At 23.4% G+C, this 21,216-nt stretch overlaps 7 protein-coding genes across 7 annotated transcripts; 3 read left to right on the top strand and 4 right to left on the bottom strand. All coding sequences in view use genetic code 6, as the record gives it.

Annotated features, from left to right (window-relative positions):
- Positions 1-227: 227 nt before the first annotated feature.
- On the top strand, positions 228-1,049 carry TTHERM_01013350 (transmembrane protein, putative; the record flags this gene model as incomplete). Its single annotated transcript, XM_971501.2, has 2 exons — positions 228-823; positions 877-1,049. Exons 1-2 carry the CDS (start codon positions 331-333, stop codon positions 1,047-1,049), a joined length of 666 nt encoding a protein of 221 aa, XP_976594.2. The 5' UTR covers positions 228-330.
- Positions 1,050-1,639: 590 nt separating this feature from the next.
- Positions 1,640-3,589, bottom strand: TTHERM_01013340 (signal peptide peptidase; the record flags this gene model as incomplete). The annotated part of the gene is made up of 1 exon (XM_971500.1): positions 1,640-3,589. The coding sequence occupies one exon, from the start codon at positions 3,587-3,589 to the stop codon at positions 1,640-1,642; it is 1,950 nt and encodes a 649-aa protein (XP_976593.1).
- A 1,556-nt stretch (positions 3,590-5,145) lies between these two features.
- On the top strand, positions 5,146-5,664 carry TTHERM_01013330 (S-phase kinase-associated protein 1A; the record flags this gene model as incomplete). The annotated part of the gene is made up of 1 exon (XM_971499.3): positions 5,146-5,664. The coding sequence occupies one exon, from the start codon at positions 5,146-5,148 to the stop codon at positions 5,662-5,664; it is 519 nt and encodes a 172-aa protein (XP_976592.1).
- Positions 5,665-6,419: 755 nt separating this feature from the next.
- On the bottom strand, positions 6,420-10,332 carry TTHERM_01013320 (hypothetical protein; the record flags this gene model as incomplete). The annotated part of the gene is made up of 7 exons (XM_971498.2): positions 6,420-7,346; positions 7,410-7,605; positions 7,664-7,976; positions 8,043-9,068; positions 9,128-10,131; positions 10,195-10,258; positions 10,329-10,332. The coding sequence occupies 7 exons, from the start codon at positions 10,330-10,332 to the stop codon at positions 6,420-6,422; spliced, it is 3,534 nt and encodes a 1,177-aa protein (XP_976591.2).
- Positions 10,333-11,338: 1,006 nt separating this feature from the next.
- On the top strand, positions 11,339-13,365 carry TTHERM_01013310 (transmembrane protein, putative; the record flags this gene model as incomplete). The annotated part of the gene is made up of 3 exons (XM_971497.2): positions 11,339-12,140; positions 12,193-12,429; positions 12,512-13,365. Exons 1-3 carry the CDS (start codon positions 11,348-11,350, stop codon positions 13,363-13,365), a joined length of 1,884 nt encoding a protein of 627 aa, XP_976590.2. The 5' UTR covers positions 11,339-11,347.
- Positions 13,366-13,988: 623 nt separating this feature from the next.
- TTHERM_01013300 (NADPHcytochrome P450 family reductase) lies at positions 13,989-16,775 on the bottom strand (the record flags this gene model as incomplete). The annotated part of the gene is made up of 7 exons (XM_971496.2): positions 13,989-14,127; positions 14,185-14,279; positions 14,337-14,479; positions 14,536-14,987; positions 15,425-16,060; positions 16,145-16,558; positions 16,681-16,775. 7 exons carry the CDS (start codon positions 16,773-16,775, stop codon positions 13,989-13,991), a joined length of 1,974 nt encoding a protein of 657 aa, XP_976589.2.
- A 2,118-nt stretch (positions 16,776-18,893) lies between these two features.
- On the bottom strand, positions 18,894-21,104 carry TTHERM_001013299 (transmembrane protein, putative; the record flags this gene model as incomplete). The annotated part of the gene is made up of 1 exon (XM_012795260.1): positions 18,894-21,104. The coding sequence occupies one exon, from the start codon at positions 21,102-21,104 to the stop codon at positions 18,894-18,896; it is 2,211 nt and encodes a 736-aa protein (XP_012650714.1).
- Positions 21,105-21,216: the final 112 nt, after the last annotated feature.

Genomic DNA, 21,216 nt, shown 5'->3' with positions numbered 1-21,216 from the left:
ATTTATAAATCAATTCTAATTTTGGCAGCGACATTACTTCAGCAGGATTCTTTCTTAAAAGTAAATTATTAATTGTTTAAATAAATAAATACCAATCAATTTAAATTAGATTTAATACCTCTTTTTATTTATAAAACGAATAAATATACTCATCAAACTTTAAAATTAAAATAGTTGAGCACGCTAAATGCTGTTATCTTATTCTAGATTTATATAATATTTAAGACTAAACCTTTTGAAATTTAGAATTTCAACAATTTATTATCTAAATCTGCAATCTTATGTGCTTTATCACTAAATTTAACTTAGATTATTGCTAATGTTGCAAATATGCATTAGTATTTAGAAGCTATTTTAATTACTTTATTAGTTTTATCTAATCTTCAATTTATAAGTTAACTCGTGATTGGAATATGTCTAATTACAATACAAAATGACAAATAAAAAAGGAATAAAATCTAAAATTGTCTCATATATTTTATATAAAAATATCCTTCTTTATTTGAAAACATTCAGATTTAATAAAGCTAAATAAATGTAAGATCTCTTTTGAAAATAAAGCTAGTCAAAAATAAAGTTAAACATTTAATTAAGTACTTTAGGCAATATAGTTTCTTCAAGTAAGAAACTTTGTTATAGCATTTTCATCTCAAAAAAAATTCAATCTTTTCTCCTAAATTAGAACTAAAGTACTAAGCCAGTAAATTTACCTTGTTACCTGGGAATGAAAATATCATAGGATAGAATAAAAAGGTAGATTCTTTTATGAGTATGAGACAAAAATGGTCATACTATACGAGAAAAACGAATGAAAGTCCAATAAGTAAATTATCTACTACTTAAAATATTAAATAATTTCCATTTTTTTTTTTAAAGATAAAAATTCATATGATAGTTAAGATAAAATCTAGAACATTAACAAAGAAATAGCTCTTACTGAAACAGGAAATATGTAAACTGATACTTATAATGATGAATTTGGAAAATTTATAATAAGCGATGATAAGAAAAATTACAATATTAATTAATATTTGACCAAAAATTAATGATAAAATCTCTTAATTAAAAATTATGATAAATAAAATAATGGTATTTAAACACTATTTTTTAATTAATGAACTTAAAAATATTATTTTTGTTTTTTATCTTAAATTTATCCATGTTAAATAAATTAAATCATTTATTTCAACTTAATAAAATATTATTCAAATTAATTTTCTTTAAAAAGTATTAGAATTTCAAAAAAATTTACAAAATATAAATTATATAATAATTATTGATGAAAAAATTTTATAATAAATACATATTTTAAAAATTTTATGAATAATTCTAAAATATTTTTTAATTTAGTTCTATGAATAAAATGAAATATTCCATTCATAGTTGTAATAAAAAATTTTTAAAAATAATTAATTATTATTTTTATTATGCAATTATATTATAAAATATAAAAGATAAATTAAAATGAAATCTTAAAAACAAATTTGTTATTTATTATTTTATATAATTATTTTTCTATATTATACTTCTATATTTTGTTTAGGGCAAAATGATATAATTCAAAATAAATTAAATGTTATTTATTTATTTAGTTACTTAGTTTATAATCTGATCACATTTATTTGTTATTTTATTCTATTCACTAATTAATACTTTAACCTGAAATTCTTTCATGTTCAGTAATCAATTAAACTTACTAACTTAAAGACTCGCTATTTCTGACTGATTGAACCTATAAATCGGAATATAATACACTTGGATCCACTATTCCATTTGAAGCTGAGCGATCAGTACCATCTTCTACAAATTATTGAGCTATTTCAACAACATCGTAGAAACTGCCATTCCATAAGTATAAGTGCTCGCTTCTTTTGTAGGCAAAAAGCAGTATGAAGAGACACATTATAGGGTAATTAACTGTAGAATAAGGCCATTGATGAATATTAAAAGTAGCTATAATCATGTATATGATTGAACTGAAGAAATAACCAAACAATCCAAGATATGTAAAAGCTCTAGTGTTATAGTTTTGATAGCTTCTATCATAGCGATAACAGTAATTAATTAAAATACCAGGGAAAGCTGTACCTGTAACAGGCAGCCACGAACAATATTTGTCATATATTATATTGATACTCCTTATTGCTATTAAGAAAGGCTCATTATATTAATTAATAAATAAAATGTCATAGCTTAAGTCTTCTTTGAAATAAACAATCAAAGCACCAATTGCATCCACTAGTAAGCAAATAGATAAAAACATGAAAGCCTACTTTAACGATTTGAATTTAAGAAATTTCATCAGTGAACCAAGTAAGAATAAAGCTAGAATATCACTAAAGTACCATGTCTTTCCAAAGTAAAGCCATAGAAACTCTAAGATTGCTGTAAAGCATAAACTAATCAAGTCCATAAGTTAAAATTTAAAGTATTTAATTGTGAAAAAAACTATCTAAACCCTTTTTTTAATCCATTTGCTGTGGCATTAAAGCTCATTTGTAAAAAACCAAGTTGAGAAGCTTGTTAATATAGCCATAATTATATCCATGATTTTTTCAAGCCTGTCATGATTTATATATATATTAGATATTCCAATTGTGATCACTAGTGCAGCATAAACAGAAGCATGATAGTATTTTAACTCATACCTCTCAAATTTACGTTAATTTGAAATCTAACTGTATGTACTATTATTTATTTAATTACTTTAAGGTCTTGTTTAGCAAAGTGAAGAGATACTTAAAGGTGTAGAGTAAATAGCCATTACAAGAACTATAATACTAAGTACAATTACTAATATATTAAGGCTTACTGCATACTTAACGGGTCTAAACTTTTCATCACAAACAAAGAAATAATAAACATTAATAGACTCTGAAATTTATTCATCTCCCACTTCTTGTGCCTCATTATTTGCTTGCGTTTTCACTTAAACACTTTATATATCAATAGTAATAGAAATAGCTGTCCAATAGTTTTCAAAGTTATAATGACTAGGACAGGCTGTAAGTATTTAGAAAAGACCTTTTTCTCCGCTTTTTATCAAAACTTAATCTTACTAAGGTGGAGGAGGATTAAGATTTTAATCAAGATACATTATGCTTGGCCTAAGTCCATCAGTAAATTATGTTTTTATATTTGTTGATACTATAATATCAGTATTTTGATGAAGATTTTATATTATTAATCCTGGATTTTCATTACTTTCAAAGTTATAATTGTACAAATTATCAGGACGTGAGCAGCATTACCTATTCCATAAACTCTAATCAAATTATTTAGAAAGTTTATAATTGTTATAGACTTCTATGCTTTCGCCTTAATTAATGGACTGAATCTGAGTATTATATTAAATCTAAATATTAAGTTTTTGCTGATTTTATTAAAGATATTTATAAGTTTAAAGTGGACGAAGGCCATATTCTTCCTTTTAATTTTATTTTTCCTGTAATATATTTTCCTCTTAGCATTATCCAGATTGGAGCTATTGTTCGCTTTCTTTATAGTTACTTAAACTTGAGCAATAAATAATTGATCCAAAAATAAGAATCAAAAATATCTGAGATTAATTATGCTAGCAGAGCTTCATCAAAATAATAATGTTTATTATCTAATTTAATATCCTTTGCTTGCTAAATAATACCTATATATCTTTTAATATAAGAGATTATATCTTGATATTTCTTTCGAAACCCTAGCTTTGTTTGCTTTTATAAATGTGATTCTCTTTTTAATTTTCAATTATTTTTAGAGTCTAAATTAGTATTGATGATTGATTTGTCTTAAATAAAGTAATTAATTTTCTTTATCTTATAAGCAAAAAGTAAAATTAAAAACAAAGTAATAAGAATTATACTTATTTATATTAAATATTCGCAATAACTACAAAGATATCATCTATAGCTTATCACTCATCATTCACTCATTCACCACCTTTTGTCAACTCATCAGGAAAAAATTATTGCAAATATTAAATTAAGCAAACTAAATATTAATGTAAATAACTTTCCTCATTTTAATATAAAAAAATGTAAACTAAAAAGCTTAAATTAATCAACTATATTTAAAATTTCTTTAATATTTGTCTTCCTCGATAAATAATTAACTAACTTTATCATATTAATTTTATAATAAAAGATTTTATTTTCTTTTAAATAACAATTAGTCTGATTTTCTTAAAAAAAGAGAGTTATTTGAATTTTATCATATTTTATTTATTAATATTTTTTAAAAAAATATTAACTTTTTAATCTTAAAAAAATAAATTTAAAGTTTAATTTCATCTACAGATATAAATTTAATAATAAATAATATATTAATTTAAATAAAATAGGGACAATTATAAGTCAGTTATTAATTAAAAGTAGTAATTTTTATTTTAGTTTTTAGGTATGTATTCAAAATTCTATAAATTTGGAAAATAAGATTTCTTATTATTATTTCAAATTTTTGATCATTTAAAATTATAAAGATAAATTAATTTTAATAAATTATTTGCTTTCTTAAAAAACCCTCTCAATTAGTAAAAAATATTTTTGCTTTCTGAAAAGTAAAATAAATACTTAAATAAATATAATACTTAGTTAAATAAAAGCATATACGATGGTATCTTTTAGAATTGATTTATAGTATAGTGTCTTCATGTTATATTTATTATTATTATTAACTAATTGGTTTTGTATTGTATAGATGTAGAAAATTAAATTTAATTATAATATGGATAATTTAATTATAATATGGATACCTATTTTAAATATAATTGGTAGTCTTCTTATTAAATGAATATTTCAATAGTGTTATTTAGATAAATTTGAAATTTATATTGCATCAATAGCAAATATTTCCAATAAATTTTGTTAGCTAACCCGCATTATTATATTGATAACAGTGTCAATTAGTGAGATAGAAGAATTTATTTAATAAATTTATTAGAATGATTATTGATTGATATTAACTTTTCTGATTATCTAGCTCTCTTTTTTCTATCTATCTATATGCCTAATTATTTTTAATAACAAAGGAGAATCTATTAAAAATTTAAAAATATTTATTTTCAATAAATATTGATATTTCATTTAGTTTAAAAATAAAAGAAATCGTAGATCGATAGATAAGTAGATATTAAATAAGTTATAGCAAACTAAAATGGACGTAGAAGATAACAATTAGAATAACGGCATGCTTGGATTAATTCTTAAAAACGATCAAAGAGTAGAAGTTGATCCTAGATTTAAGAATGTTTCAGTTTTAGTTAAAGAGTTGTCTGAAACAAATAATGGAGAAGATATTCCTATTTCTTAAATTTCTATTGAAATGCTTAATGTTATTTTAGATTACTGCAAGCGTCATAATTGGAATCCTCCTAAAGTTTCAAAGCCTTTGCAATCAGGAGAATTATAAAAAAATTTGAGTGAACAAGACTATCTTTTCATTAAAGACTACCCAATTTATAAAGATAATCGTTTGAATGATTTACTGCAAGCAGCTTATTATTTACAAATATAAACTTTATATGACGTATGCATTTGCAGAATTGCAACTGAATTCTATTTTGGTAAAGACCAGAGCAGCTTTGATGATCTTAAAAAGAAATTGTAAGTCACTGAAGATCTTACAATTGAATAGGAAGAAAAAATACAAAAAGAGTATCCTTGGATTTAATGAAAAGCAATAAATATTATTTTAGTCAGTATTTCAACCTATATATAAATAGATATATGTTTCATACTCATAAATATAAAAATAATTTTTCAGGTATTGATATTTTTTTTTATGCATTTAAATATTACTTTGTCATTTTGAATATTTCGCCAAATATTTTATTTAAATTCTACCGCCAAATAATAGATAAATAAATTAAAAATGTTAGCTAATATAATGTAAAATTAAATAGGAAATTGCTCTTACTTAAATTTGAATTGATTAAAAAACTACTAATAATCTGAATTAAAAATATTATTTTGATTAACTAAATAAAATACATTTTATCTTCAAGCTAAAATTTTATTGATTTATTTTACAAAATTTTTATGTTTAAAACTAATTGAAATAAAAGCTCTCCAAAATTAATTTAAATTTATGAAGTAAAAAAAGTATAAATAAATTAGATTTTTATTGCTAAAGCATACAGTTTTTTATTTATACTTCAAAAAATATTGAGAAGTGATCTAATTAATATTGTTAATGACTTGATTTAGATTTATTTATTTGAAATTAATTTTATAATTTATCATCATTTATTTATTTTAATTTACTTTTTGAAATAATTTTAATTAAAATACATAAAATGTCTACTTTTTTATTTTATATACAAAAAAATTATTTTAAGGTATTTAATTAATCCTTATTTCAAAGTTTAGAAAAGATGGAAAATTTGTTTGCAAGAGTTTTATAGTTAATTAATTTATCATTCGTTTCATTCATTAATGAGACTCAACAGAAGAATTAGAGGGCTTATATATGTATGGAGAAGAATCTTAGAAATTAGATTGAGTATATGAGCCAGACGCTTTATTAAGATGACTATTTAAATATTCAGATCCAAACTGCTCTTTAATGAACAAATTTTCTCTTTCTTTGTTGATGTATGCTTAATTAAAATTACTGTTTTAGTCAATTACTTTCAACTAAGTCATAAATTCATTCAAGTTGAATGGTTGCATTGAGTTACTTGCACCAGCCTTATGCTCTTAGTTATTTACAGTTATTTTATAAGGATTATTTTCATTGTTTGAAAAAACTCTGTTATGAGTTTAATTTAGTGGAGGCTTTTTAAATACTTATTAGGTTTCATTATGTCTTGTTTGTACAAAATTATTTGTAAGAACTTCGTTAAGGCTATTATCTCTTCTGTGCTTATTATTATGTAAACTTGATGATCTAGCGTGTTACATAGAAGGAATGTTGTAATTAATGTTTGATGTGTTAACGTTTTCTTTTCTTGTCAAAAACGAATTATCTTCGTAAGCTTAAGAGATCAAAGAAGCATTTAATACAGAAAGTTTTTTATTATCAAATTCCTTTATTGCATCACTCTTTAATGATTGAATTGTTCTCTGCATCATTTACAAATCTCTCTTCTCAGTTTCAATATGACGAACATCTTATTATATTTTCTTTTCTTTCAAAAACAATTCATGCTATTACCTATCTAGTTTCTCTTTTTCATGCATAAATGTTTGTCTGAATTCCAAAATACTGCTTTGTTCTTCTTATATTTTTTTTTGTATCTCAAATAGCTTTTTCTACTCTGCCTCTAACTCGCTTCTCTCATTATAAGACACACTTGAAATTTTTTTGAAATCCATTTCTTTTCTGCTAAATTCAATCTCTTTCAACTCTAAAACCTATTATAAATATTTTTAAATATGAGTTTATCATCTTAAATATTAATTAATAAATCATCAAACCTTTTGCCTTTTTAAGAGATTCTCCTCCTAGTCAATCAGCTTTTGTCTTATTTCTTCATTTTCTCTTATTTTAGATTTATGCAAGGCTTCTAATTTTGTTATCTAAGCCTCATTAGCTTATCTCTGTTTTTCAAACAAAACTATTTACATTTCAAAATCTCTGTATTTTTATTCATATTCTTCCTTAATCTTTAATCTAATTTTATTGAAAAAAAATATTTAAATTTTAAATAAAATATTGAATCTTGATTTACCTTTCATCTTAGGTGACACTCTTTTCATTAATCAACTCTTATCTCTCTATGATTAATTACCTTTTTTTATCTTATTCTTAAGATGATATTTAATCTTATAACTCTTATAGCCTATTATATTCTCTTTTGAGAAGCACTTTTTCTGCATCTATTTCTTGTCTTAATAGAGATTCTCTACTATCTAAATCCTCTCTCATCTTGTTCAAACGTATTCTTTCATTCTCTAGATAATCCTATTCTACTCTTATTTTCTTTTCTTATAAAAGGAGTTTTTCTTCTCTTTCTCTTAAATCGTCGTCTTAGCTCCTTTTTACTTTATTTTAACCAGAAATAATATATTAAATTATTTATTTTACTTAATTTTAATATAAACAAATACCTTCGTTTTGATTATCATATTTGTTTGTTAAATTATTGAGTTTGTCTGCATTTAGTCTTATTTCTTCTGCAAGTGATATCATTTTTTATTGCTGTTCGATTTGCTTCTTCAGCATTTCAGATTCCTGTTAAAATGTTCTTTGCATTTGTTGCTTTTCATAATCCCAAGTTGCTTCTTTAGATTTTAATTCAGACTCGTGAAGCATTTTCAATCTCTCCTTTTCTGATTTCAATAGGTTCTACATTTCCTCGACTATGTTTTCTCTCATTTTCTTTTCATGCTGAAGTTGCTCTTCATGATTTTATCTCATTAGCTGAATCTATCCTTCATAATTATTTCTTATCATAGTTATTTAATACATAGTTTCTTCCTAAATCTATTTCTTTGTATCTTCAAACACTTTTGTATTCTTAAAAAAATCTTGGCTGTTTGTTTCTTTATTAAAAACTTCAGTATGCCTAAAAGACTCTTCTTAATTGAATGACTCCTATACTCTAACTATTTATGGTTGAGCTGGTTGTCTTTGAGTGGTATTATACGTAATTTATTTAGTAGTCGCCTCGCTGAATAATTTAGGCTAAGTGTTACTTAGTTCTGATTGATTTCTAAACACCTACTATTGAGTGTTTGGTTTTTGCAACATAAAATGAGAATCTCCTGGTTTTTCTAATGAATCTAAAATAGAACTTTTATCTGTTTTAAGTTGTATCTAAGCAGAAGCCATTCTATTGTTGCTGATAATTGGTTCGTCTTACTTGTTATTTAAATTATTTTAATTTGTATAATCTCCAAAATCATTTCTATCTCGATATAAATTATTTGTATTCCCAAATCTATTTGCGTTTCTTCCTCCTCCTGTCGTAGTATCCCCAAACATATCATTTTTATCAGCAAAAATATTGTTTGTACTTTTGTTATTGTTATCTTCAAAAAGATTTTTATCACTAAATAAATTATTTTGAGTTTATGATGGCTTTTATGGATTTTCAAATTCATCATGAGTTTTTAATAGTCGAGGAGGTTTTTCTTTTTATAAAATTACATGTTAAAAAATTTTTATATAAAATTTATAATAAAATGATTACAATTATTGTTATCTGCTGATTTTTCTCTATTCAAACCTCTATTTCTAGAAGGTAGTCTAGATAATGTTGGATTATATCCTCCAAGATCGTTGTCATCATCTAATTAATTTGCAGTTTTAGAAGGGTTTTCATCAAAGACAGATCTTTTTGCTGAAGAAGGAGCTGCCAAAGGTGAATTGCTTTTATCATCTTTTTGCTGTATATTTTAACTAATTTTTCTTGTGGAACTTCTTCCTCTTCTGCTATGAAAATTATCTATATTTAAAAAATCATCATCTTCATCTAACATACTTTTTGAGCGATCATTCCCAAGCTTATTAGCTGATGGAAAAGTAGGCTAATTTCCTTACTATTATTTAGAATAGTCCTTCTTTTTAAAATCATCAAAGTTGTCTTTTTCAAAGGGTGAATAGTCTTTTTCTTTAAATAAATCTCTGCTTGAGCCAACAGAAAAGTTATCTCCTCCCATATTTTGCTTATTACCTGCAGGTGCTGTATTGCTATTTATTTTTGAGTTTAAAGGCACTCCAAACAAAGATGCTCTTTTTTCCAAGTAATCATCGTCATCTTTCTTAACAGCTGTTTGAGTTTTCTTAAGATCAAGATTTGATGATGGAATGTATCCTGATTTTGCATATCCTGTATTCTTGTTATCATCAAGGTCAATATCAAAGTCATCGAAGAATGTACTTTATTACTTGCTGCTTTAATTATTTTACATCTTTATACCAAATGATGAATTGGCATTAGATTTTCCAAATCCCTTATCATTTTTATCATCTTCTATCAATTTCAAAACATCGTCAAAATCATACTAACCTTGCTTGCCTCCTGCAGTGCTTGGTTTACTACTCATACCGAATCCTGATGAAGAATTTGCTTTTTTATCATTTGCTTTATTATTTGAAATACCAGAAGGATTATATCCACCCAAAATATCATCATCTTCATCCAAATCAGCTGAGGAATTTTTATTATTTTTATTTCCATATTCGAAAGGACTCCTTATTTAAATATTTAGTATTCATGAAATTATTTATTTATAAATTAATTTTTTTTAAATATACTTGTTTGGTTATGCTTTAGTATTATTTGTATTTGTCAATGTAGCTAATAAATCATCAATGTCATCTATTTTTATTTAATTAAACAAATAATTAGTATAACCAGCTCATAAAAGCTTTTATTTTAATATTAATACCCATTTTTAATCCTTATTTTAATATCTTATTTATAAATTATCTTTGAACAGCTGAATTTTTGGTTTAAAGTTATAATATTTAGATGCTTAATTCTTAATTTATTTTAAAGTGGTAAATATTATTTAACTATTGATAAAAAATTTGCACTTCGATTTCATCAATAAATCTAAAAATCACAAAATTATTTGAATAACTTTGTTTAATTTCAAACATTAATTCAAAATTTTTAAATGAATCTTAAAGCTGTTTGTTAAATGTTAAAAAGTAAGCTGTTTATACAAAAAAAACATATTTTATATTAGATTTATTTTTTATAGAAATATTTAATAAAAATGTTTAATTTTTGATATTTAAAATAATAATTTTATAGTTTGTTTGTTTATCCTATCTCACAATAATATATTTTATTATTTTTTTAATAATATTTTATATTAAAATTAAGCTTTTAGAGAAGCAAAATAATCAATCAAGATTATTAGTATTATGCTATAAATATACATTTAAATTTAATTTCAATTAAATAAATTAGTAATACAAAAATTTGTATGTATAATTTAATTAAAATTTAAAAATTAATATTTTTAAGGATTTTTTCAAATCAACTCTATTAGAATATTAATAAAACTACTTCTTTTATTTGTATTTTATACTTCTAGTTCTCATCTTAGGATAACTCTTCTATTTTAAACTTAATTTAATTAACTTATAAAAATAAATTCTAGATAAAAATTTATAAAAAAAATCTTAATAATTAAAATAAATAAATAAATAAAACATAATTTTAATTTTTTCTAAATTTTTTAAATTTCACATTTTCTATAAATATATGAAGTTTAGAGTAATTATTATTAAACCACAAGTTTATTATTAAAATAAATTATTTAGTATATTTATACAAAAGAATGGTTATGAGCTTTGATATCTGCAATTTATAAATTAATAATTTTTTAGGTAAACAAAAATTATTGGATATATCAATAATAAAAAAAATTTAATATTTTAAGATAGTTTGAGGAGAATGAATATAATTCATGAATATATTTGCAATTTTATTAGTTAAGCGATTATTATTTTTTTCAATAAAGACTTCCTTTTCTAAATATTTTTAAGATTTTTAACAAGTAATTAACAAAAAAGCTAAATGAATTATTAAAGGGATATGAATAATATATAGCAAATGCTAGGGATTCTACTCCAGTTGCCAGACCCTAATTAAATGCTTAAAGCTAGTAAGCCGTTAGATAGAGAGGAAGGATAAATTTAAGTTATCGAATAAGGAGTAGTTTAAAAATATAAGTGGCAGGGAGCCTTACCTAGTAAATTGAGAGATGAAAAACTTCAGCTTAATTTTGATAAACAAACAAATAAAATCAAGCACAATTCATCTTTATTAAGCTATTCTTAACAGATCAATCATTAGAATTCTATTTAAAACAAAAGAGAGCATATTCAAATGAGGTAGTCAAATAAATTTCAAAATCAAAGCTTTTCTGTTGATTATCGTTCAAAAGAGCCTATTAGTTCATATAGACACAACAATAACTTATCTTAAACCAATTATGATGAAAGCTTAGGTTTCAACTAGAATTAATCTGTTTTTATATAAAAGAATAACTTCTTTGATAGCTCTTTAACTCCAAACTCAACAACTAATCGCAAGAATCAATAATATTAACATTCTCTATTTACAAATACCAATAATTTACTCTCTCCTAAAAATAATTCTTTCCATAACAATTAAATTAGAATGAGTATTTCTGAAAAAGCGCAATAGCCCTAAGAGCCCAAATAAGTTTCAATTAAATATATAGGTAAAATTTGTTAAATGAAATTAAAAATAAACATAAGTAATTTGATAATTAGGTGTGCATAACGATATGATTGGAGTTCTTTCAAGAAAGATACCTATGGAATAGTAAGTAGAAAAAATTACTAAATGTAAACAAATTCAGTTAGAAAGAAGAATAAAAAGTGGAGCAGGCTTTAGATAAAAAATAATTGAAAACTAGCAGAATTTTTAAGGTGATCAAGCACAAAATTAAGAAATAATTGCTCAACAATAAAGGAATAAGATTTTCATAAACATCAAATCATCTTAAAGTATTTTACTAATCAATATTGATATTATATTTTAGAAAATTTCATTAGGCAATTTATACAAAAATATAATCAATTTTTATAGAAAAAAGGTTAAATGCTGAAAATTAAAATGAAGAGCTTAAGAATAATTTAATTTAAGAGACAGGCACAACAAATGATAACACTTTATCTCCCATGTTAGAAGCAAAGAGTAGAGAAAAACTTCTGAATATAAGCTAGTAGCTATACGATATTAAAGAAAAAGAGGAGGGAGAAATCATCTTAAGCTCAAGAGAACTATATCCAGACCATACCAATGGCAATCGAGATTTAAAAAAGTAGCATTAAAATGCATTGAGATAGGTTTTAGAAGAACAAGATTTTTAATCAAAGGTTGCTTCACCTCTTATTGATATAAAAGCAAGTCAAGATAGTAAGAGAGTAGAAAATACTCATTCAACTTTAAGCAGCACTTAATAGCAGAGATATAATCACAGCAGTATTTAAAAAAATGATAAAAATATATAACTATTTTACACAAATGATTCAAGACCAAATACAACAGCTCATTCAAGAAATTATTACAACTATGCTGGAGCATCACCAATGAATTCTTAGAATAAATAATAAATATAATAGTAATAATCTTATAGAGCTTAAAGTCTAAACTAATAACGAAGGGTTGTTTAAAATGATCCCAATATTGAAATTGCTCTAGAAAATAATTAAATTAAAATAGATAAATTAATGAATAATACATAAAATAATTTTTAGTTAAAAATATAAGAAATGCCAGATCCAAGCAAATATGATAAATTTATAGTCACAAAATACTCTTTAGAAAGAAAATTAACAGCTTTAAAAAAAAAGAGAGAGGAAAACCCAAATTTCAGCAAAAAGTAATTCTACGTTGTTTGGAATAATTAGCAAATAAATTGTGTTAATAGTATTTTATGATAAACCGAATTAAATAACTTTATTAAACTACTTCTAATAAACCTTTAAAAAAGTAGATAATTTTAAATTAAATTATTGAATTATAAGTTAATAAATAGAATATTTAATTAAATTTAATTTTTATTGATTAAAATTTTCCTCAATTTATATAAAATATTGAAAATTGAAAATTAAAAGAATTAATAAATTTATAATCACTTGTAAATATATTTATATATATAGAGAGAGTTTATGTAACAAACTTAATTATAAAAATTAAAAATTTTTAAAAATAATTATTTAACTCCAAAATTTCTGAAATTTTGTAATTTCTTTAACTTAAAAAACTTATTATTGATATTTAGTATAAAAAATGGATCAGAATATTCAAAGCTAATTTTAATAAAAATAAAAACTTTTTTATTTTTTAAGTTGAAGATTCAAAATATTTCAATAAATGAGAAATTATTTAAGTTAATGGAATACATTGATATAAATGAAAATATTCATAAAACAAAATAATTGGAAGAATAAAATAAGATTGGTATTATTTGTTTTTTGTGTTATTTAGGTTAGTTTTTTAGTTATTTTTATTGAAAATTTTGAGATGTTTTTTGTTTTAAATTAAATTAGCTTCATCACTCTCACCATAATTCTTTGATGATTCTTTTTTCTTTTTCTAAATTTTCAACAAATTTGTGAGCTTCTTGTTCATCAATATTTTTGAATTTTTGAACAATCTTTCTTAAAGCATTAACTACACTTTCACCCATAGCAGTAGCACTTTTTATTAAAATATAATAATTAGTAAATAAATTTAGTTAATAAAAAATATTTTACCCACAAATGTATATTAAACCATTTCTTTCGAAGAAGGTGTTATAAATTTCTTCTTCGTTTTTAATCATCAAATCTTAAACGTATACCTTACTACCCTATTTAATTATAAAGAAAACACTTTAGACTTTATATTTGCATATTAAAGAAATTACTTGATCTCTAGAGAAGGCTGTGTATAGCTTATTGATGATGCCACTCTTAACGTATTATTCGAGTTCTTCTCTGAAAATATAATCACCATTTTGATGTCTGCAGCCAAAGTATAAAGTAAATTCACCAGGGCAGATATTAATACCTGATTAAATAGAATAAAAATTTAAATTAAAAATGAATAAATAAGATTTTAAATACCTTTTTCTAAAAGAGCTTCCTTTTCTTAGCAGAAGGCGATGAAAGGTGCAATACCAGTTCCGGGACCAATCATGATGATTGGAGTTTTGCTGTCTTGAGGAAGAATAAAGCTAGAAGCCTTGAAACCTACTCTGATTCTGTTACCAGTCATACCATTCTTGAGTTTGTTTTAGAAATTAATTAAATACTTAGAGCATATACCATGCTTAATGCTGCCATCTTCAAGCTTATCTGCAACGAGACTGTCAGTTACAGTAACTATTTCAGGATTTTTAACATCGGAAGAAGAAATTGTGAAAAGACGAGGGCTAAGACGAGGACAAAGATCAACAAATTATTCAAGGGTAGGAACAATTTAGTATTCTTTCAATAAATCGAAAAGGCATTTCTTCTTTTAGTAGATTTCGCTATCAAACTCTTTCTTACCAGCAGCAGAGGCTAATTTTTCTAATCTGTTTAATTCATTAAAAAATTGTTTTTTTTTAATTTTGTAAAATATTTAAAAGAAAAAAAGACATTAATTCATTTATATTTAAGATTAATTTATTCCATTTTATTGGTAGAAATTTAAAATAAATTCTAAGATCAAATCAATTTTTGGCTGGATCCAATTTTTTATTGATTAAATTATTTCTAATAAATAAAATTGAAGCTAATTAATAATATTGCTAATGAGAAAGTTTGTTTTTATGCTTTTTGATTTACTAATTCTTTTCTTTATTTTTAATTATTAACATTTTGCTTAATAAAATTTTATTGCTTAAATTTGCTTATTTATTTCTTTCCTAATTCTAATAAACAATTTTTTTTATTTTAAATACTTCTAAAATGAAATAAGTCCATATTTTAAAAATATTTTGTTAAATAATTTGCAATTAAATTTGTTTACTTAGATTTGTGCTCTTCGTTAGTAGTTAATTTTGCTAAGTCTTTAAGAGTTTTTTTCATAAGTTAACCTTAAAAGTCGCAGAACTTGGTTAAAATGCTTCTGATGCTTATTGGAGAGGGGAAAGGATACTTGAATTTTTCAATAAATTCTTCATCAACAACAAGTTCTACTCTTTGATTGAGATCTAAGTTCAAATGGGCTCCTACCTTTTCAACAAGAGCAGGATCATTTTCAGCAAAAATCTCTATGTTCATTGCTGTCTTATACTTTAAGTTAGTGTTCTTTAAATCGATTTCCATATGAAGAGTAGATCCATCATTGTTGTTTTAACGTAATTCCTTAATGCTCTTGACATTAGCGACAGTTCCATGAATATAACCATCAGTTAAGAATTCGTACTTCTTTCCATCGTTTTTAGCATTTTCAAAATTAATTTCTGCAGCTTCAGTTGGAACTAACTTGAAAGCAGTACCAGATTTCTTTTTATTGTGATGAGAGGCAGCACTTTAATCATTTTATTTTGTTAAATCAATAGGAGTGATAATCTTCTTGAGTTCAGTCCACAAGTTCTCCTTCCATTCATTGAAGTCATCTTCTAATGAGCTATTATCATCACCTTCACCATATTTGTAGACTCTATAGTTTTTATAGCATTAAGTTAGAAAAAAATTCATAAAATGTAGAGTTAATATCAAATTATCAAAGCAAAAAAATAAATACCTCTTAGCTCCAAGACGCTCGAAATGTTAATTAGTTTGACGACCCATAGCATTGTAGTGTTCGTATTGAGTATTACCCAAACCAAAAACAGTGAAACGAATGTTCTTGAAGGCATTTTCTTCTTAGTGATTTTTAATCCACTCAAAGAATTCTTTGGCATTATCAGTAGGATCACCTTCTCCATGGGTGGCCATGCATAATATGACTAAATTATCTCCTTAAGTGAAAAACTCTTTTTTAAAGTCTTTCAAATCTTCAACACTGGGTTCAAAATCATTATCTAAAGCTTCTTAAGAGAGAATGTTGCAAAACTTATTTGCAGTACCGCTTTGAGAACCGAAGAACAAAGTAACTTTACCATAAGTTATGGTACTTTCCTTTTTTTTGGTCAAAACTTTTTGTTCAACCTTAACTCTTTTTATGAAACATAAAATTAGATTAAATTTTTCATTTTTTAGATGACTTTCAAGTCTCAAAAAAAAAAATCTTCATTTGTGAGCTTAAAAATTTAAAAAAAGTAAGATAAAGTTAAATACTCTTCAACAATTGCGTCCTTCTTCAAAAATTTGAAGACCAAGGCTACTATAAAAATAGCTATGCCTGCTACTATAAGAATGGTTTCTGTGTCCATAAGAAAAAACTCTTTTCTAATTTATTAATTTTCTATGTTGTACTAATTTCAAATAAAATATGCGAATTTTGGCTGATAAAATTAATTACAAAATTTTTAGTTTAGCATTTAAAGAAATTTTAATAATGATCAATTCTATCTTAGATAATTTTTAAACCACTAAATTGCATCACTTACCCTGGTTATATATCTTCAAAGTTAAATAAATTGCATCAAAATTAAAAATCAAATACGTAAAGTAAGTGTTAATTTCTTTTACAATAACATAAAGCTTATATTATCATTTTTTTCAACTTTGCTTAATATCTTGCCGAACTATTGATGATTAAAATATACCTATCTTAACTTCTTAAAATTAATATTTAAATTCAAATAAAAAATATCTTACTTTTTAAAATCAGCAGATTACTTAAGTAAAAGAGGCTAGTATTTAATCAAAATTAATAATCTGTTACTTACAAAATAAGAATTACAAAAGAAACTTCTACAGATTTAAAAAACATAAAAATGTTGAAAAATTTAAAGTTTTATATCCAATTATTAGTTTTAATTTAATCCATTTTTTGGTGCTCTTAATCATTTATCAAACAATTTGAACTCAGAATAACAACATAGAATCTAATTTAGCTTTTATATTTTTGCCACAGCTTTGCATTTGAAGTTAAGCTTTTAAAAAACACATTTATTCATTTATTAATTAATAAAACTTCTTATAAATTTATTACATGTGGAGAGATAAATAAATAGATAGAAAAATGTATTTAGAAATATTTCAGGATATCTTTTGAAAAAAGATATTTTTGATTTTTAGTTAAATAAAATTAAAAAGTCATTATTAGATAAACCAACAGATAGATATAAAATTAAGACACATTTATACCCTAACACAAAAGCGTTTATTAAATTATTATTTTTTTAAATAACTGCTTTAAAATGTTTACAAGCTAATGAGATAAGATTTACCGTGAAATGTAAATTCAATATTTATAGAAATTTATGAAGGAGCTTTTACTGTAATATATAAAAAATAATAACTTTTAAATTAGTGGATATTTTAATTTGCATTAGGAGTAAAAGAATTATGTGATTTCTAATAGAATCTATTTTCAATAATTTACTCAAATCTTTATATGATTTATTACATATTTTTTGATATAAGAAATGATAAAAAACGTGACAATTATTAATATTTATATATTCTCAAAATGAAATTTAATTTTGAACTAAAATATTTATATTTAATTGTCTTAATTTAATTTCTCCTTATAGAAATGGTTTCGATCCTAATAATAATAAAGATATATAAAATAATCAATATAATTTTACATTAAAGACATATTTTTACTTAGTTTTTTTTGTTCCAATTTTGTGGTAAAATTATATTCAAGATTTACTGATAAATAATTAAAAACAGAAAAATTTTTCTATTAAAATTTTATGTCTCTTTTTAATTATTTGCATTTTATTTTCTAAATAAAAAGAGTTTATTTACTAAATATATTTTTTTTTAAATTTAATAATTTAAAAATGTTCATTTATTTAAAACTTGATTTCATATTTTAATATTTTGATTGTTGTTTTTTTATTTTACATTTATAAACTGTTGATGTGTGCAATCTAAAAAATAATACATACATAAATAAATAATTAAATAAATTAACCTTAATATTTTTGTCTCTTAAAAAAATTGTAAGCTTATTAAAATCAAAAGAATTTTTAATATAAGTTTTTTAAAATATATTAATTGATTTTTCTAAAATATATTTTTTAGAAAACTTCTGAATGCTATTATAAAATAAAATTAAAAATGTTAATACTTCCTTTTTAAAAATCAGTTAATACCATGAATAAAATTAAATTAAAAAATTACTTTTTGAACAACGACTTTTAAAAGCACAAGAAGAAAAATTTATTTAAGAAAAAAGAAATAATAGTAAGATCATTTCTTTATATTTCTAATTTATTTTTTGAAATGAGTCCATAATAGAATAAGAATGTAAATTAATTAAGATTAAAAAATTAAATGTAAAAAAGTTAAATTTGATTTTAAAAATAATAAAACTTAAACATGATGCTCAGTTTACAATTAATAAATTTAAATAAATTTTATATGCTCTTTCACTTATTTTCATTTAAATTTAGCATTATATTATTCTAATTCATATTTTTTTAATTTCTAAGGTACTTACTATAAGTATCTCTAACTGGTTTTTAGCAAACTTCATACTCGCTAAATGTTTAAGCAGGATTTAGATCATCACTATCTTGCTAGCAATGTGTTATAGTTTAAATGTCTTTTATTGAAGCTTACCCAGGTTATTGAGTATTTAAAACCTACTAATATTCATTTTTAGGTCTTTGTGTTTATTAGAAAAAATGTCTTTCAGTATCGTTGCTTGTTGGTGATAAAAAGGGAATCTATATAGCAAACTAATTTTTTTTTTATCTGCACGAAGGTGATCTATCTCTTAACCAATCAGATTTATCAAAAGATTGTAACTTAAATAATTCAATTAATTTAGGATGAAGGAGATTAATCAACTTTTGATTGAGTTCTGAATTCTACTGGCTCTAATTTATTATGTTGTTATAAGCTTCTTGGGCATCTTCCGCCTTTTAAATTAAAGTCCTTTTATCTTCGTAAAATATTCCTGCGTTGCTAGAGTCATTCTAGTCAGTTTAAATTATTTGATTTGTGTTTTTGTTCACTTTGATGATAGGCTTAGGAATATAATCGAATAATCTCAATTGATTCTCATTTAATAAAAGCTTTTTTAGTTTTTCGAATTCTATCAATTTATTGAGAATGTAGACAATGTCAAGATGATTATACAGTTTTTGTAATCCATAATCAATAACTTCAGATCTCTATTATCTTCTGCATGTGAAAAAAGATAAATAGTAACTAAAGTAATCATAAGACTTAATCCTCAATTATTCAAATGTTTATTTAAAGAATCTTTTCAAATCTCTCTCATTTTCTTTCTATTTTTAAGTAACAGAAAGTCGAGATGATCTTTCAGTAAAATTTAATGATTTTTGTCTAGCTCTAGTAGAATTTTATATTGTTTTTTGTTCATAGTGATTTATATGTTACTCTTCGAAGTCTTTTGATTGCTATTCCTTTTCTTTTGAACCCTCTTAAATTGAATCCTTTTCATAATTAGTATATATACCTCTTTACTCTAGTATTTCTAAATGATCTTTATTATTCTTATTGTTTTCTTCTTCATCTTCCTTGTTTTATTATTTTTATTATTCAAAATCAGAATACTCGAAGCCAAACACTTTATTCATCAGATTGCGCTTATATTATAACTAAGCATATGGCCTGCATATAAAGCACCCAATAGCAAACAAAATATTATAGATACCACCTATCTATGACAATCCTTAAGAAATGGTTAAATATTTTCTAGTGTAATTAATTTATTTATTTGGATCTAGAGACATCTGAAGCAAAAACAATCTATTACCATTTTTAGAAACTACTTATTCTCTATCTGAGCTAAAAGTTAAATCAGTTTCTTCTTGAGTATCTTCCATAACTATTCCTGTGTCAGTGGATATGCTGTTTTGAGCGAAATATAAATTGATTGTCTTTGAAAAACCAGTTCCAGCTATATAGAATACAGACCTACCTATAGGATCAAAAGGGTTATTTAGATCAGTTGTTTTCACATTTTTATCTATAAAATAAACTTAAAAGTAACAATTATTTAGTTTTTTATTAATATAGGCTGGATCTGCGCAGCTATTACCAGAACAAGAACTAACTTCTATCTCAATTTACTAAAAAATTTCAGAGTTGTAAATGCCTTACAATTATAATTATTCATCGAGTGATAAGCAATAGAAATTTTTATAATCTTATTGCAAAAAGTAGTCTTAAGTTTTTTGAATTTAAAAATGATTTTCTGTACATCTTTAAAGTTTAAGATTATTAGTTGTTTACTTTGTCTAATACTTTCCAGTCGTTTAATTTAGCAGTTTTTATTGAATGTTTTACTTGACGGTCAAGGTGTAAACAGAATCATCAATAAACTAATTATAGTATACATCTGTGATTCCAACCATAAAGGAAAAATTATTTGCACTCAGGTTAAACTATTTAGAGTTAGGCATATTTTGAATTTCTTGAATCACTGACACTTAAGAGTGTGAAAAGTAGACTTAAACTATATTCATTATATACAAAATGAGAATGGCGCTTAAACCAAATGTGATGAACCCTCCAAGTTTGGTATTAAAGCTATGTTTCTTATTATACTAGATTCCAATTTGAGTACCAAACAAATCTATATTTTAAAAACTTTAAACAACTTTCATTTATCTTTTAATATTTCTTTCTTATTTCTTTCTAGTTATTTTAATTTATTATTTTATATATTCTTTATATCTCTAAAGGGTCAATAAAAATAATTTAAGCCATTCACTACTA

Source organism: Tetrahymena thermophila (genome assembly GCF_000189635.1).
Source record: "Tetrahymena thermophila SB210 genomic scaffold scf_8254824, whole genome shotgun sequence".
NCBI lineage: Eukaryota > Ciliophora > Oligohymenophorea > Hymenostomatida > Tetrahymenidae > Tetrahymena > Tetrahymena thermophila.
The sequence above is the reverse complement of the archived record's forward strand: the minus strand, read 5'-3'. Positions and strand labels throughout refer to the sequence as shown.